Here is an 18,591-nt window from a genome sequence, read left to right on the forward strand (position 1 = left end):
CCAAACAATTAAACAAGGCGACACGGTAAAGAATCTGGGTATTATCTTCGACCCAACTCTCTCCTTTGAGGCACACATTAAAAGCGTTACTAAAACGGCCTTCTTTCATCTCCGTAATATCGCTAAAATTCGCTCCATTCTGTCCACTAAAGACGCTGAGATCATTATCCATGCGTTTGTTACGTCTCGCCTCGACTACTGTAACGTATTATTTTCGGGTCTCCCCATGTCTAGCATTAAAAGATTACAGTTGGTACAAAATGCGGCTGCTGTACTTTTGACAAGAACAAGAACGTTTGATCACATTACGCCTGTACTGGCTCACCTGCACTGGCTTCCTGTGCACTTAAGATGTGACTTTAAGGTTTTACTACTTACGTATAAAATACTACACGGTCTAGCTCCATCCTATCTTGCCGATTGTATTGCACCATATGTCCCGGCAAGAAATCTGCGTTCAAAGGACTCCGGCTTGTTAGTGATTCCCAAAGCCCAAAAAAAGTCTGCGGGCTATAGAGCGTTTTCCGTTCGGGCTCCAGTACTCTGGAATGCCCTCCCGGTAACAGTTCGAGATGCCACCTCAGTAGAAGCATTTAAGTCTCACCTTAAAACTCATTTGTATACTCTAGCCTTTAAATACACTCCCTTTTTAGACCAGTTGATCTGCCGTTTCTTTCCTTTTTCTTCTATGTCCCACTCTCCCTTGTGGAGGGGGTCCGGTCCGATCCGGTGGCCATGTACTGCTTGCCTGTGTATTGGCTGGGGACATCTCTGCGATGCTGATCCGCCTCCGCTTGGGATGGTTTCCTGCTGGCTCCGCTGTGAACGGGACTCTCGCGACTGTGTTGGATCCATTGTGGATTGAACTTTCACAGTATCATGTTGGACCCGCTCGACATCCATTGCTTTCCTCCTCTCCAAGGTTCTCATAGTCATCATTGTCACCGACGTCCCACTGGGTGTGAGTTTTCCTTGCGTGGGCCTACCGAGGATGTCGTAGTGGTTTGTGCAGCCCTTTGAGACACTAGTGATTTAGGGCTATATAAGTAAACATTGATTGATTGATTGATTGAACTAAACCGGTATCTCTTGGGGCTATGGTTCACTCTCCCAATCACTTGTCTTCTCTTTTTTTTTTTTTTTTAACAAAAAATCCAATCGTAAAAGCCTCATTCAGGACTTGGGTTCTTGCACCCATCACTGCTAATCATGCTTTCCCTCCTTCTCTTATAGACAGAGGTGGGTAGAGTTTTGGCGAATTAAACGCCTTTCTGTTTATCGCTCTGTGGCGATGACGTCAGAACGTGACGTCACCGAGGTAATACAGCTGCCATTTTCATTTTCAACACATTGCAAACACCTGGTCTCAGCTCTGTTATTTTCCGTTTTTTCGACTATTTTTGGAACCTTGGAGACATCATGCCTCGTCGGTGTGTTGTCGGAGGGTGTAACAACACTAACAGCAGAGGTGGGTAGAGTAGCCAGAAATTGTAGTCAAGTAAGAGTACAGTTACTTTAGAGATTTATTACTCAAGTAAAAGTAAGGAGTTGTCACCCAAATATTTACTTGAGTAAAAGTAAAAAGTATGTTGTGAAAAAACTACTCAAGTACTGAGTAACTGATGAGTAACCTGATTGTTTAATGATTACGGCAACAAATAATGCACAAAAACATAAAAATAGCAATGAGCAAATTCAGAGCCAGGAATATCTCTTAAGCAACTAAAACAATAATATATATTAAATAATAGTACATTAAAATAAAAAAAAATAAGGCACATTGAGCCACAATAACTTAACAGCACCATAGGCTCAGTAAGCATTGATTGAGTGATTGATTGAAACTTGTATTAGTAGATTGTACAGTACAGTACATATTCCGTACAATTGACCACTAAATGGTTACACCCCAATATCAATCAATCAATCAATCATTCAATGTTTACTTATATAGCCCTAAATCACTAGTGTCTCAAAGGGCTGCACAAACCACCACGACATCCTCGGTAGGCCCACATAAGGGCAAGGAAAACTCACACCCAGTGGGACATTGGTGACAATAATGACCCAGTGGGACGTCGGTGACAATGATGACTAAGTTTTTCAACTTGTTTAAGTCGGGTCATGTGACCGCCTGGCTCTGTTTTATTGGCCCAATGTCACCAGTGACTGCATGTGATTGGTGAAACGCAGGCATGCGTGGATCCTACATTGAAGCTCTGTGACAACCCAAAACAAACATGAACAGAGCGATAAAAAAAAGTAGCGAGTAGTGAGCTGAATGTAGATAAATGGAACGGAGTAAAAGTAGCGTTTCTTCTCTATAAATATACTCAAGTAAAAGTAAAAGTAAGTTGCATAAAAACTACTCCTAGAAGTACAATTTATCCCAAAAGTTACTCAAGTAAATGTAACGGAGTAAATGTATCGTGTTATTACCCACCTCTGCTTATAGATAGTGCCTTTTTAAGATGGCGAAGTCTGGGAATCAACAACATTAAATATGTCGACATTGACAACACTTTTGCGTCTTTCCAGCAACTTTGTGACACACGGTTACTCCCTAAGCAACATTGCTTTAGGTATTTACAGATCCGCAGTTTTATGCATAGTACTTTTCCCGAGTTCACAGACTTACCAACTGACAGATTTAGAAAGGTTTCTGACACCACTTCCAACTTTAAAAGTATCAATTACATGTACCTATAACTAATTCCATTTAAAGGGGAACACATCAATGTGGAATGCACTCCCAACAGGTATAAAAGTAAGTGCATCTCTATATTCCTTCAAAACCGCTCTAAAACAACACCTCCAGGCAACTTCAACACTTTACTAATACTCTCCTCCATTCACATCCCATCTCCCCGGATTATAAACAACTCAAATGTACTTCTAATGTATATACTTGTTCTTATGCTATGTGAACTCACTATGTTCTCTGCTGGCTGTACATATCCTACTAAATAAGACCTACACTGTTTCAATGTCCACATTTCTCTGTTGATGCAATTGTTGATGACTGAAGTTCTGATATCAACCAAAGCTACCCACCCACCCCCCCGATTGTAAATAATGTAAATAATTCAATGTATATACTATGATGATTAACTTGTGTGATGACTGTTTTATGTTGATAGTATATATTTGAACCATGAATTGATTAACGTGGACCCCGACTTAAACAAGTTGAAAAACTTATTCGGGTGTTACCATTTAGTGGTCAATTATACGGAATATGTACTGAACTGTGCAATCTACTAATAAAAGTATCAATCAATCAATCAATCAATCAAACATTATCACTAGACCTATGTAAGCGTCAACATATACCTTGATGTTGCAGAAAAAAGACCATATGTTTCTTTTAACCGATTTCCGAACTCTAAAAGGGTGAATTTGGCGATTTAAACGCCTTTCTATTGTTCGCCTGTCAGAGCAATGACCTTTCACCCGTGACGTCACATTGTGAAGCAACCCGCCATTTTCTCGAACACATTACACGCACCAAGTCAAATCAGCTGTTAGTTTCCGTTTTTTCGACTGTTTTCCGGTACCTTGGAGACATCATGCCTCGTCGGTGTGTTGTCGGATGGTGTGACAACACGAGCAGAGACGGTTTCGAGTTGCACCAGTGGTCAAAAGATGCGAAAGTCCCTCGTTTGTTCTGCACACTGTACCGACGACAGCTATGCTACGACAGAGATGGCAAGAATGTATGGATATCCTGCGACACTCAAAGCAGATGCATTTCCAACAATTAAGTCAACGAAATCACAAAGTTGAGTTTTGTTGATGTTATTGACTTATGTGGAGTGTGCTAATCATCAGACATACCGTATTTGGTCGAGGCATGACTGCAAGCTATATGATGCTAACATGCTATTTAGGCTAGCTGTATGTACATATTGCATCATTATGCCTCATTTGTAGCTATATTTGCATCCAGCCTTTCCCTCCACCCACATTAAATGCCAAACAAACATATACCAATCGTTGGTTAGAAGGCGATCGTCGAATTGTCCGCGCTTTCTCCCGTGCCGCCGTCTGTCGTGATATGGCTCAAAAGCTTCTGTTTATTCTTTAATTTCGTTTTCGGTACCTGCCTTCACACTCCAACCATCCGTTTCAATACATGCGTAATCTGTTGAATCGCTTACTGCGCTGAAATTCGAGTCTGAATCAAAGATAATATCACTATACCTTTCTGTGCTATCCGCCATGTTTGTTTCTGTGTGGTCTCGCTGTGACAACACAGGATAATGGACGTGTGGATATAACGACGGTTAAAATCAGGCACTTTGAAGCCGTTTTTCGGGATATTGCGTGATGGGTAAAATTTTGAGAAAAACTTTGAAAAATAAAATAAGCCACTGGGAACTGATTTTTATTGGTTTTGACCCTTCAGAAATTGTGATAATCTTCCCCTTTAAGACACGTGATTTAGGGCTACACAAGTAAACACTGACTGATTGATTGATTGATTTGTAGCGCCCTGAGTCTCTGACTTCCATTCAGTCATTTTGGGAGGGGGATTTGGATATGAGTCTTTCTAAGGATAGCCGGACAGAGATCTTAAGACAGTTCATAAGTCTTCCATTTGTGCCAGACAGAGCCTTTTTCAATGCAAGCCAATAGATTGTACTTAATATATCAAGGTCTGATGAGCATATCTGTGTTATGTGATCGGCGTCAACAGGCTACAGCTAACCTAATACATATGTTCAGGCTCTGCCAATCCATGAGCAGCTATTGGACGAACATTTTTAACACTTTGTCTGTGATCATTGGCAAAAGGATTGAACCGAATCCTGTAAGTCACAGGTGTCAAACTCAAGGCCCGGTGGCCAGATGTGGCCCGCAACTTCATTTTATTTGGCCCTTTGAAAGCATGCGAATAATATGTATCAATAAAGTACTGTAACTTTTCTTACTAAATGTATTCTTTATTTTGGGAGAAAAAATATATGTGTACTCTGTGTAATTGCAAATTATGTTAACTTAAATATTGTATGTATGCAAAAATATATTATCAAACATTCAAACCATTTTTTAAATAGAAATTAATACTAATAATGTTTTCAAAGCAAGTTATCCATTGAATTGTGCAATGTAATAGTAGCAATAGATTTCATGGTAAAATTGTGAAATTGACTGTTTTTTACAGCATTTTTCTCTATATGAAAAAAAACTGCTTTTTTCTACTGTAGTAAACTGTGATGCCGTTTTGGCGTTTTACAGCGATACACTGAAAAATCTACAAAACAAACAAAAAAAAACACACAGGCAGCTCAGGTGCCAACATTTTACTGTTAAATTGCAGTTTTTTTATTTACAGTAAAAAAAAACAAATGTAAATTTTAAAATAAAATTCTGGCAACTGAGCTGCCTTTTTTTTTTTTTTACCATGAGAACAGCAGTACTGTTTTTCCATTTACAGTAATATACACTCAATTTTGAGGTTACATTATTCCATCTCACCATATTTTTTTTACATTTTAGTTTAAAAAATGTTTACTTATAAAATGCATTAAAAAATTGGGTAATAATAGTATTCACTATTAGAAGCGGCCCTCTGGGACCAAACATAACTGTGATTGACACCTCTGCTCTAAGTGGAGTATTTGGGGTAGCACCTCAGCCATCTACCCTTAACAAGTCCAAAAAGAACCCCATCAACCACCGTTTGATGTATTTTGGACTGAAATTCCAATTAACAAATGCTTTTTAAAAAAGTGTAAACTTCAGTGCAATGTGTGGTAAAGAGTGTAAATTGGAGTGCATTGTATATTAATTACTGATTAATTCAATGTCAATCAATCAATATTTATTTATACAGCCCTAAATCACACGTGTTTCAAAGGGCTGCACAAACCACAACGACATCCTCGGTTCGGAGCCCACATATAGGCAAGGAAAAACTCACAACCCAGTGCGATGTCAATGTGAAGTACTATGAGAAACCTTGGAGAGGACCGCAGATGTGGGTGATCTACCCCCCCGCCCCCCCCCCCCCACCCCCAGGGTAATTGTGTGCATTAGTGTTAAATGAAATGCATTGTGTGGTTCTATGTGTTGAATTGAGTACATGGTTTGATGGTGCATTGCAGAGTAAAATGTGTTAATTTCAGTGCTTTGTTTTTAAAGGGGAACATTATCACCAGACCTATGTAAGCGTCAATATATACCTTGATGTTGCAGAAAAAAGACCATATATTTTTTTAACCGATTTCCGAACTCTAAATGGGTGAATTTTGGCGAATTAAACGCCTTTCTGTTTATCGCTCTGTGCCGATGACGTCAGAACGTGACGTCACCGAGGTAATACAGCCGCCATTTTCATTTTCAACACATTGTAAACACCTGGCCTCAGCTCTGTTATTTTCCGTTTTTTCGACTATTTTTTGGAACCTTGGAGACATCATGCCTCGTCGGTGTGTTGTCGGAGGGTGTAACAACACTAACAGCAGAGGTGGGTAGAGTAGCCAGAAATTGTACTCAAGTAAGAGTACAGTTACTTTAGAGATTTATTACTCAAGTAAAAGTAAGGAGTAGTCACCCAAATATTTACTTGAGTAAAAGTAAAAAATATGTTGTGAAAAAACTACTCAAAAACTGAGTAACTGATGAGTAACCTGTTTGTTAAATGATGACGGCAACAAATAATGCACAAAAACATAAAAATAGCAATGAGCAAATTCAGAGCCAGGAATATCTTTTAAGCAACTAAAACAATAATATATATTAAATAATAGTACATTAAAATAAAATAAAAAAATGGCACATTGAGCCCAAATAACTTAACAGATTTGATTGATTGATTGATTAAAACTTGTATTAGTAGATTGCACAGTACAGTACATATTCCGTACAATTGACCACTAAATGGTAACACCCCAATAAGTTTTTCAACGTTTATCAATTACTTAATTAACGACCAAGTCGAGGTGATCTACCTCATATATAAATACACACACATATCATTTATACACACACATATCGTAACATATATATATATATATATATATATATATATATATATATACAGTATATACATACATTTCTATATACAGTATATAATTTATGTTTATTTATTTTGCCGTTTTTGTTCACATGTTGAAGGTCCATCCATCCATCCATCTTCTTCCGCTTATCCGAGGTCGGGTCACGGGGGCAGCAGCCTAAGCAGGGAAGCCCAGATTTCCCTCTCCCCAGCCACTTCGTTTAGCTCTTCCCGGGGGATCCTGAGGCGTTCCCAGGCCAGCCAGGAGACATAGTCTTCCCAACGTGTCCTGGGTCTTCCCCGTGGCCACCTACTTGTTGGACGTGCCCTAAACACCTCCCTCGGGAGGCGTTCGGGTGGCATCCTGACCAGATGCCCGAACCACCTCATCTGGCTCCTCTCCATGTGGAGGAGCAGCGGTTTTACTTTGAGTTCCTCCCGGACGGCAGAGCTTCTCACCCTATCTCTAAGGGAGAGCCCCGCCACACGGCGGAGGAAACTCATTTCGGCCGCTTGTACCCGTGATCTTATCCTTTCGGTCATGACCCAAAGCTCATGACCATAGGTGAGGATGGGAACGTAGATCGACCGGTAAATTGAGAGCTTTGCCCTCCGGCTCAGCTCCTTCTTCACCACAACAGATCGGTACAACGTCCGCTTTACTGAAGACGCCGCACCGATCCGCCTGTCGATCTCACAATCCACTCTTCCCCCACTCGTGAACAAGACTCCTAGGTACTTGAACTCCTCCACTTTAGGCAGGGTCTCCTCCCTAACCCGGAGATGGCACTCCACCCTTTTCCGGGAGAGAATCATGGACTCGGATTTGGAGGTGCTGATTCTCATTCCGGCCGCTTCACACTCGGCTGAGAACCGATCCAGTGAGAGCTGAAGATCCCGGCCAGATGAAGCCAACAGGACCACATCGTCTGCAAAAAGCAGAGACCTAATCCTGCGGCCACCAAACCGGAACCCCTCAATGCCTTGACTGCGCCTAGAAATTCTGTCCATAAAAGTTATGAACAGAATCGGTGACAAAGGGCAGCCTTGGCGGAGTCCAACCCTCACTGGAAACGTGTCCGACTTACTGCCAGCAATGCGGACCAAGCTCTGACACTGATCGTACAGGGATCGGACTGCCACAATAAGACAGTCCGATACCCCATACTCTCTGAGCACTCCCCACAGGACTTCCCGAGGGACACGGTCGAATGCCTTCTCCAAGTCCACAAAGCACATGTAGACTGGTTGGGCAAACTCCCATGCACCCTCAAGAACCCTGCCGAGAGTATAGAGCTGGTCCACAGTTCCACGACCAGGACGAAAACCACACTTTTCCTCCTGAATCCGAGGTTTGACTATCCGGCGTAGCCTCCTCTCCAGTACACCTGAATAAACCTTACCGGGAAGGCTGAGGAGTGTGATCCCCCGATAGTTGGAACACACCCTCCGGTCCCCCTTCTTAAAGAGAGGGACCACCACCCCGGTCTGCCAATCCAGAGGTACCGCCCCCGATGTCCACGCGATGCTGCAGAGTCTTGTCAACCAAGACAGCCCCACAGCATCCAGAGCCTTAAGGAACTCTGGGCGGTCCTCATCCACCCCTGGGGCCTTGCCACCGAGGAGCTTTTTAACTACCTCAGCAACCTCAGCCGCAGAAATAGGAGAGTCCACCACAGATTCCCCAGGCACTGCTTCCTCATAGGAAGACGTGTTGGTGGGATTGAGGAGGTCTTCAAAGTATTCCTTCCACCTATCCACAACATCCGCAGTTGAGGTCAGCAGAACACCATCCGCACCATACACGGTGTTGACAGTGCACTGCTTCCACTTCCTGAGGCGGCGGATGGTGGTCCAGAATCGCTTCGAAGCCATCCGGAAGTCATTTTCCATGGCTTCCCCAAACTCTTCCCATGTCCGACTTTTTGCCTCTGCGACCGCTGAAGCTGCACACCGCTTGGCCTGTCGGTACCTGTCCACTGCCTCTGGAGTCCTATGAGCCAAAAGAACCCGATAGGACTCCTTCTTCAGCTTGACGGCATCCCTCACCGCTGGTGTCCACCAGCGGGTTCTAGGATTACCGCCACGACAGGCACCAACTACCTTGCGGCCACAGCTCCGATCAGCTACCTCGACAATAGAGGTGCGGAACATGGTCCACTCGGACTCAATGTCCAGCACCTCCCTCGTTACATGTTCAAAGTTCCTCCGGAGGTGGGAATTGAAACTTTCTCTGACAGGAGACTCTGCCAGACGTTCCCAGCAAACCCTCACAATGCGTTTGGGCCTGCCAGGTCTGTCCGGCATCCTCCCCCACCATCGCAGCCAACTCACCACCAGGTGGTGATCGGTAGAAAGCTCCGCCCCTCTCTTTACCCGAGTGTCCAAAACATGAGGCCGCAAATCCGATGACACAACTACAAAGTCGATCATGGAACTGCGGCCTAGGGTGTCCTGGTGCCAAGTGCACATATGGACACCCTTATGTTTGAACATGGTGTTTGTTATGGACAAACTGTGACGAGCACAGAAGTCCAATAACAAAACACCACTCGGGTTCAGATCCGGGCGGCCATTCTTCCCAATCACGCCTCTCCAGGTTTCACTGTCGTTACCAACATGAGCGTTGAAGGCCCCCAGCAGAACAAGGGAATCACCCGAGGAAGCACTCTCCAGTACTCCCTCGAGTGTACCCAAAAAGGGTGGGTACTCTGAACTGTTGTTTGGTGCGTAAGCGCAAACAACAGTCAGGACCCGTCCCCCCACCCGAAGGCGGAGGGAGGCTACCCTTTCGTCCACTGGGTTGAACTCCAACGTGCAGGCTTTGAGCCGGGGGGCAACGAGAATTGCCGCCCCAGCCCGTCGCCTCTCACTGCTGGCCACGCCAGAGTGAAAGAAAGTCCAGCCCCTTTCAAGAGAAGTGGTCCAGAGCCCTTGCTGTGCGTCGAAGTGAGTCCGACTACATCCAGCCGGAATTTCTCTACTTCGCGCACTAGCTCAGGCTCCTTTTCCCCCCAGTGAGGTGACTTTCCACATCCCAAGAGCGAGCTTATGTAGCCGAGGATCGGACCGCCAAGTGCCATGCCTTCGGCTGCCGCCCAGCTCACATTGCACCCGGCCTCTATGGCCCCTGCTATGGGTGGTGAGCCCATTGGAGGGGGGACCCACGTTGCCTCTTCGGGCTGTGCCCGGCCGGGCCCCATGGGTACAGGCCCGGCCACCAGGCGCTCGCCATTGTGCCCCACCTCCGGGCCTGGCTCCAGAGGGGGGCCCCGGTGACCCGCGTCCGGGCGAGGGAAATCTCGGTCCTTTGTTTTTACTTTCCATAGAGGTTTTCGAGCTCCTCTTTGTCTGGTCCCTCACCTAGGACCAGTTTGCCTTGGGAGACCCTACCAGGGGGCTTAAAGCCCCCGGACAACATAGCTCCTAGCTCCATGTTGAAGGTGTTTTAATGAATATACATGCATGTTTAACATATAGATTCCTATCTTTCATGAAGCCAAGAATATAAGTTGGTGTATTACCGGATTCTGATGACTTGCATTGATTGGAATCAGACGTCCACGTTTTCAAATGGAGAAGAAAAAAAGTTTCTCTTTTCTGTCCGTTTTTTTTTTCTTTGTCATGAAAAAGGGACATTTTTGTCATGAAAAAGGGAGGATTTTGTGGTTGGTGCACTAATTGTAAGTGTATATTGTGTTTTTTATGTTGATTTAATAAAAAAAAAAAAATTTAATATATATAAATAAAAATTCATACAAAATTCTTCTGCGGCCCGGTACCAATCGGGCCACGGCCCGGTGGTTGGGGACCACTGCTGTAGTGTCTCCACATTTTACCGGCGATGACAGACATGGCACAGAGATGTATGGATAACCTGCAGATGCATTTGCAACGATAAAGTCAACAAAATCACAAAGGTGAGTTTTGTTGATGTTGTTGACTTATGTGCTAATCAGACACATTTGGTTGCGGCGTGACTGCCAGGTAATCGATGCCAACATGCTACGCTAATCGATGCTAACATGCTATTTACCGGCGGTGCTAAAGCAGACATGGCACAGAGATGTATGGATAACCTGCAGATGCATTTGCAACTATAAAGTCAACTAAATCACAAAGGTGAGTTTTGTTGATGTTGTTGACTTATGTGCTAATCAGACATATTTGGTCGCGGCGTGACTGCCAGTTGATCGATGCTAACATGCAACGCTAATCGATGCTAACATGCTATTTACCGGCGGTGCTAAAGCAGACATAACAAAAAGATGTATGGATAACCTGCAGATGCATTTACAACTATATTACGTTTCCTTCCAACCACATTCAATGCGAAAAAAACACTTACCAATCGAAGGATTTAAGTTGCTCCAGTGTCACAAGATGCGAAAGTCCTGATCGTTTGGTCTGCACATTTTACCGGCGATGCTAACGCAGCTATTCGGCCATGCTATGGCTATGAATAGCGTCAATAGCTATTCGCTCAATAGCTTCAGTTTCTTCTTCAATACTTTCATACTACAAGCATCCGTTTCAATACATGCGTAATCTCTTGAATCGCTTAATACGCTGAAATGCGAGTCTGAATCCGAGCTAATGTCGCTATATCTTGCTGTGGTATTCGCCATTGTTTGTTTGTATTGGCAGCACTGTATGACGTCACAGGAAAATGAACAGTGTCTTATCAGAGAGCGAAAAAAAAGGCACTTTAAAGCTTTTTTTAGGGATATTCCGGGACCGGTAAAATTTTGAAAAAAAATTAAAAAAATACAACAAGCCACTGGGAACCGATTTTTATTGTTTTTAACCTTTTTGAAATTGTGATAATGTTCCCCTTTAATAATTAGTGAAAAAATGAGAGCATTGTAGGGCAATGAGCTTTAAATGAAGTAATTCCATATTGTGATTTGTCAATTCCTTTATTTTGCGCATTCCTCACAGCAGTTCTGAGGCTCACAGGTGCGTCTCCAAATGGCCCATGTTATAACTTAATGCAGTCCAGTGAAATTTAAGGCCACGCTCACTATTCCAATGAGTTATTTAATCGCAAAGTGCACATTGGCGGTACATCATATTTGTTCTAGAGGCTGCATCACATGGAGGTGAGGCATTTATTTTGACGAGAGCTGTCGGCTTTGAGAGACTTTGAAGAAACGTCGAGAAACTCAAGAGAAAAAATGCCTCTGGGATATAAAGGGCGTAAATCAAAGGCGCCAGATGGGACACACCCTGCTGACACTGGATGTGTGTTTGCTGAATCGCTGATCTTTTACATTCGCCAGACATTGTGTGTCTTTTTATGTGGTTGGCACTCTTGCTTTTCCACAACAACAACAACTTGTCTCCATTTTGCTTACCAGGTTGTTAAGACACCTTTTGAAAACATTTTTGATTGTAGTCATGAAAATGTCTAAATAATTGAAGGATTTAGGGGCCACTGTGTCATTCTATCTAATGTAGGTCCAAAAATGCCAGACAGTTAACAATAAAGCAAGAAAAAAATACAAACCTAACTATCAATTACAGGCTTATACTATTTAACTTATTTTCCTTTATAGTAAAATATATATTTCACCTAAATTATTGTAATATTGTTTTAAAATATATTCTTGACTTTCTCTCACTCTTTTTGTTTTTTTACTTTTTCCAAATATATGCCCAGCTGCTAACTATTGTTAAAAAAATACATTGAGGCCATATAATTCCTTCTTTTTTAGTTTACAATTAAATATGATCTTCCAATCTATCATTTTAATTAATAATTTTGGTAACCAACATTTTTTTAAATAATCTTTCTGATTTTTTTTCTTTCAACAATTTAAAAGAAGCATATTATTATAAAATATATATATTTTTATACATGTATTATTCACCTTTTCAATCAAATGTATGTCAAAATAGTGTTGGGAAAAAAACAAAAACAATACTTTTAAATAGTTTTACAGTCAAATATAATATATCTTTCAATCAAAAAAAAATAAATCACCTTGGAAAACTAACCAATTTTATACATTATTTTGACAGTTATAAGTAGATGGTTTATTTTGTGTTTTTTGTTCTATTAACATTTTATATTAATTAATAGATTATTCCTGTAATATATTTCACTTTCATAATACATATATAATTCATATTTGGTTTATAAAATGAAAATAGTTTAAGAAAACAAAATACATACAAACTAAAAAAAGAACATATTCTTTTCAACAGTCAAATATGATCTTTCAATTTTTAATAATAAACTATTTTGGAAAACTAACTACCTGTATTTCTTCCCTTTATTTTATTTAGACAGTTATGTGTAGATGTATTGATTTTTTTATACAGTCGGATATAATCTTTTAATCTAGAAATTATGATTAATTATTTTGCTAACGAACCATTTTTACCCATTGTTTTGGACATTTATGAGTAGATGGATTGATTTTTTTTTTACATTTGTTTCATCAAAAATGTTTAATAATTTAAATTATTCCTGTAATACACTTTTTATACATGTATAATTCACGTATGTGTTTATTTAATTTAATGTAAGTCAAAATACTTTGGAAAAAAACAAATACATCAAAAATATTTATTTTCTTCAATGTAAAATTATAAATTATTATTTTGGTAATGAGTAAAAATTGTTTGGAGACAATTTCTTATTTAGTTTTTTTGGTCAACAATTTAATAATTATTCCTATTTCTAAAAATAGTTCAAAGGGCAAATCTTTATTTATTTATTTTTTAGTTATTGTCCCTGTTCTGACAGCTAAATGATGTAATAGATCATGATGTATGGCTTTTGATTATTTATTTTTCCATCTACAATTCCAATAAATAAACACATATTTCCAGATTACTGATAACTTTTTCCAAATAAAATTGAATTCCTGAATAAGATAATCGTATCGAATCCAATGGATTGTCTGGCCCTAATCCTCTTTGTAACGTTTGTTTGATTCTTGAAAAATACGACACATGAAAAACATATCTGCCTCGTTGCGCTGTAGTGAAAAAACTCTAAATTACTTCTGACATGTTTGCTGACCTCTCACAGTCCTTTTTCTGCCGTCTCAACAAAGCAAAAGTTTCCTTGCAAGTCAAAGATGGATCAGAGACCACCTTTGCCCCTACCTCCACCCCCTCTCCACTCCCAAGAGAACAACAATTAATCTGAGGTGAGTTTTTTTTTTAAATATTCAAACATGACTTTTTACTTTCATTTTGTATCAAAGCTGAGTTGTGTTCTCTGGTTTATTTTGCAAATGAACCACCATAACATTCAAATGGAAGATCTTTCGCAGGTCATTCCTTTTTAATTTTTTTAATGCATTATAAATGGGTTGTACTTGTATAGTGCTTTTCTACCTTCTATTATGCTACAAATGTATAGATAGTCGTTTATTTATTTATTTTATTTTATTGACAATGTTATTGTATTATTATAGATCATGCACAAAATAGGCAATTTAAGACATCTGTTAAAGATAATATTTCTCATCTGTTATAAGTACTGTAATATGTGCAATAAAAAAAACACAATTATATTGTTTTTATGTTAGCTTTTGACGACCTTGTCAGCTATGGAAGTGCGTTAATATACTTTAGATTTATATAATTTACCAGCTTAAAAGATAAACAAGGTGGTTGGTCCGAGAGAGAGGAGTGGTAGAGGATGCCTCAGGTCCACATGGATCTGGATCCACCGTCCTCCTCAAAGCGTGCATGATTCTATAAATCCAGGTGACCCTGTGACCTCTGGCACCTGTAAACACTTAAGATTTTAAAGCACACTTGGAGCGCCACTTCCAGACTCCCTGATGGCAACCAAAAGTGTGAGAAAAGGAAAGAGCTCAAGTGGGGGGCAGGAGTTTAACCCGTGACCTCCACGCTTCCTCGGTCGCTAACCTCTCGGATATTACCCAGAAATATTATTTTACATTATTATATTAGTAATATATATATATATATATATATATATACATATATATTCATTTATATTATTATATTAATAATATTTGTATATTATTAATGTGTAACTACAACAGTTATGTACTGCAATGTTTATTAGGGTATTTTGCCCCAAAATTACACAATTTCTCATAATATAAAAAATCCACAGCAATGTGATGAATTGCTAGTCATTACACGGTCTGCCTATGGTTATGATTTATTTTTTACAGACAGGTTCACGTCATGTATATTTAATCCTCCCTCTTCTCCGAGCACACGGTGACTAAATATACCGTGCATTCTGGTCAAAAAATGTTGACCTAATTGTACACTTCACACTTTAAATGGCAAACTAATAATATAAATGCTTTTCATTGGACACTGATAACATGATGATGCAGCTTGAAAGTATAACATTTTTATGAAAATCTTAAAACGTGTAAATGTATTTAATCATTTTTACATTTAATTATCATTTAATTTGAGGCCAAAACATTTTTTCAATAAGTTTTGGATATTTGTCTTCCTTGAAATGACAAAATTAGGGAAAAAAATGCAGCTTTAAAATAGGAGAACATTATGTTCATTATCATGTGTTTTTTTCTTTTTTTGTTTTAGTCCAAAAAGCTACTTTTTGTATTAAATGTTTTCACTTTGAATAACAAATACAAGGAGTAAAATCTACAATGTACGATATTATCAAGTATTTCACAATGACGTGTTTTAATGATATTGCACAGTATAATTAAATCTAAAATGAATGTGATTTTTTTCAGGATAATTTTATTTTTAGCCTGTAATCAACTATTATGTATCTTATGAATGGGTTTTACCCTTTAAATAACACAATTATATAAATGTACAATATTTATTATGATTTTACTGTTATATCAATAAATAAATAAAGCATATTGTACACAATTTTTGTATTTTGTAATTTTGTGATACTTTTGTGATTTTGTTTATACATCTCCCCTCCCCCCAAAAAATGTTTCTCTCTTTTGGATCAATTAGGATAACATTAAGTTAACAATAATTATAATATTACTTAAACATGTAATAATTTCTGCAACACTGTGTTTTTTATTTCTTAACTTTTCATTGAATTGCTGTGTTTAAATCGTAGGTCGCTCTCCTAGGTAGAAAACGCAATATTAAACATGATTACTGGTGTATTTGTAATTTTTTTCAATTGGATTTCATTAGCTGGACTATTATATCAATAATTTTTTTATTAGTATTGTTAACGTTGGAAAAAAAAGGTGTCATGCTTGAAAAAGGTTGCATATGCTTGCCGGGGGGAAACATTAAAAAGATTACCTTGCATGACTTTTTGGGGCTGCTTATGGTGTGCTGGCATGTTTCGGTAATTTCACACTTGATTTCAGGCTCAGCCTGGAATTCAACACGGCATTTATAGACATGTCACTCAAAGAAAAGTATTTTAAACAATACATCACTACATTTATTTTTTAGATTTTTAATGTAAACATGTTCCTCATAATAGTTTTTCTGGTAAAGTAAAGTTAAACCAACTCAATATTTTAAAAAAGTAGTCTCAAATTATATATTTTATGTATTGTGTCAGTTAAACACAAAACTATAAATCACTGTTGAACTGGCTTACGATTTAAAAGTCAATATTTAAAATAAAAGCTGTTTTGGAGGTTGGGAACATAAATGTACACGACAATTACACTAGGATCTACATTTATATTTTTTTCATCAGTCCATTAACACTATTGTATTTTGTTACACAAATACAATAAGTCAGTGTTGCATGAACTCAGCGGTTGTATTAATGATTTTGGCCATTTACTCAAAAGATATAGTAAAGGTCAAATATTATATTCCTTAAGTTAAAGATGCAATAATACAGTGAGTCCGATCCATTAAAAATATGAATTAATGATTAGTTGTGTGTGTTAAATAAAAGCAAACATTGAGTTGTCAACATCAGTTGATATTTAATTGTTTACACGTAAAAACTAGTATATTGCTTGTTGTACTGGAACTGAATTTTAAAGTCAGGGTTTTTTTGGAGGGGTGGGGGGGAATCTAGACTTACACTTCAGCATTTCTCATGCATTTATTTGTGGCTTGCCGTAGCAAATACATTTGGACTGCAACAAAATTATTTATCATAATATACAGCTTAAACTATGTCGCTATTTAAGTGGAGCCCCCGAGATACTATCTTTTCTTCAAAAAGTCAACTGCCGTCAAATTTAGTGAAAAAACTTTGACATGAAAGCACATATCGCTCTTCTCAATGAGCATGCGGTGCTGTGGTGGGCCTCTCATCTAAAAAGCACTCACAGGCTTGTTGGTGACATAAGAAATGGAAAAAAAAGAAGCAACAGAAAAAAATTAATTTTGAATTCTTAACATATGTGTTTTTTCATGTTTTCACTCACTATTTGTCTCACAACTTTCACCTATTTCTCCCGCTATAGTGTCAATTTGTCGTCACCCACCACCCCCACAAAGGGATGTACGATCATGTGGAAAAAATTGTACATACAAAACTTACTTTATGACTTAAAAGCATATTTTTCTCATGAATCAATGCCAGATCGTTAAACGATTTAGCAAATATTGCATAAACTTTATAGGTGAGTCATGTTACATTTCGGTATTTCATCTTCATTAGATATTTATTGGCCATCTGCTTTTGATCAAACGTCTTTTTCTGGATACAAATATTCCATTTATAAATTAAGTTAAAGACAATACCGTTGGCGTGGCAAGACAATCGCAAGTAAAGAGATTGTTGTTTTGTTTGTGTAAATCTACTATCTTTCATGCATTAATGGCTTTTTGGTGAAGTTCTGTTTTAAAGATGCACATCAGCGGTAATTGGTTTCACATCCAATTGAACCAAAGTCACTAGAAAGATATCCTCAGAAGGACTTAGTGTCAGTGTGGTCCGAATGGATCACCTGAATTCACTTAACTTCTGATCCTTTGTCTTATCTCCTCCGGGCCTTGGAGGAGCTTTCATGATGAAAACATCTCTGTTATAGTTTTTTTCCTTACCTCTTGGCACTCTTTTGATCTTTAAACTGCCATTTCCTGCCTGAGGGAAGGAGATAGAAATGTGTTACAGCTGGGAATGACATTTCTTCTCCAGCCATCTTACCACCACAAACAAAAGACGAACGCAACATACTTGGCCTCGCTTAAGAGCTAACCGCCTAAGTATCATTCCGCGACTGATAAAACTCGCCGAACGAGCAGCATTTTCTCCTATCAAGTAGAAAATATATGTACATCTGTACATTTGAAGTAAGCATCTACGTCTCCCCTTTAACTTGAGACCAGGACCATCCATGTAGACCTCAGACAAGCAGAGAAAACCTTGATTTATTTTGTATGAATAGTATCTTTTTCTAACTGGCTTTAAAAGGTCAAAATGCTCCCAACTGGGTCTGCAACGATCAGCCGACATCATGGACAACATTTATCATACAAATTAATTGACAAAGATTTGTTATCGTCAATAAGTCGCCTAATAAAATCCTATCATTGGGACACGCAAACTCCTTTACCACAATATAACCTGGCAGCTGAGAAAGAAGTGTTTTAGAAAATGTGTGTAATACATAATAATATATCTCATTAACCTTTTAAAACAGCTGATTTGTGTC

General features: G+C 39.1%; 1 protein-coding gene across 9 annotated transcripts in view; it reads right to left on the minus strand.

Annotated features, from left to right (window-relative positions):
• The window catches only part of asip1 (agouti signaling protein 1), a 213,461-nt gene that overhangs the window by 133,146 nt on the left and 61,724 nt on the right, over positions 1 to 18,591 (minus strand). For 3 of the 9 annotated variants that reach the window (XM_061875048.1, XM_061875049.1, XM_061875050.1), the window contains one exon: positions 17,981 to 18,020. In XM_061875048.1, the coding sequence (XP_061731032.1) occupies positions 17,981 to 18,020 (40 nt within the window). Of the gene's footprint in view, positions 1 to 15,085; positions 18,021 to 18,591 lie in introns of those variants that run through there. The other 6 variants (XM_061875046.1, XM_061875047.1, XM_061875038.1 and 3 more) reach the window with 5 other exon arrangements.

Source organism: Nerophis ophidion, linkage group LG16 (genome assembly GCF_033978795.1).
Source record: "Nerophis ophidion isolate RoL-2023_Sa linkage group LG16, RoL_Noph_v1.0, whole genome shotgun sequence".
In the NCBI taxonomy this organism is placed as follows: domain Eukaryota; kingdom Metazoa; phylum Chordata; class Actinopteri; order Syngnathiformes; family Syngnathidae; genus Nerophis; species Nerophis ophidion.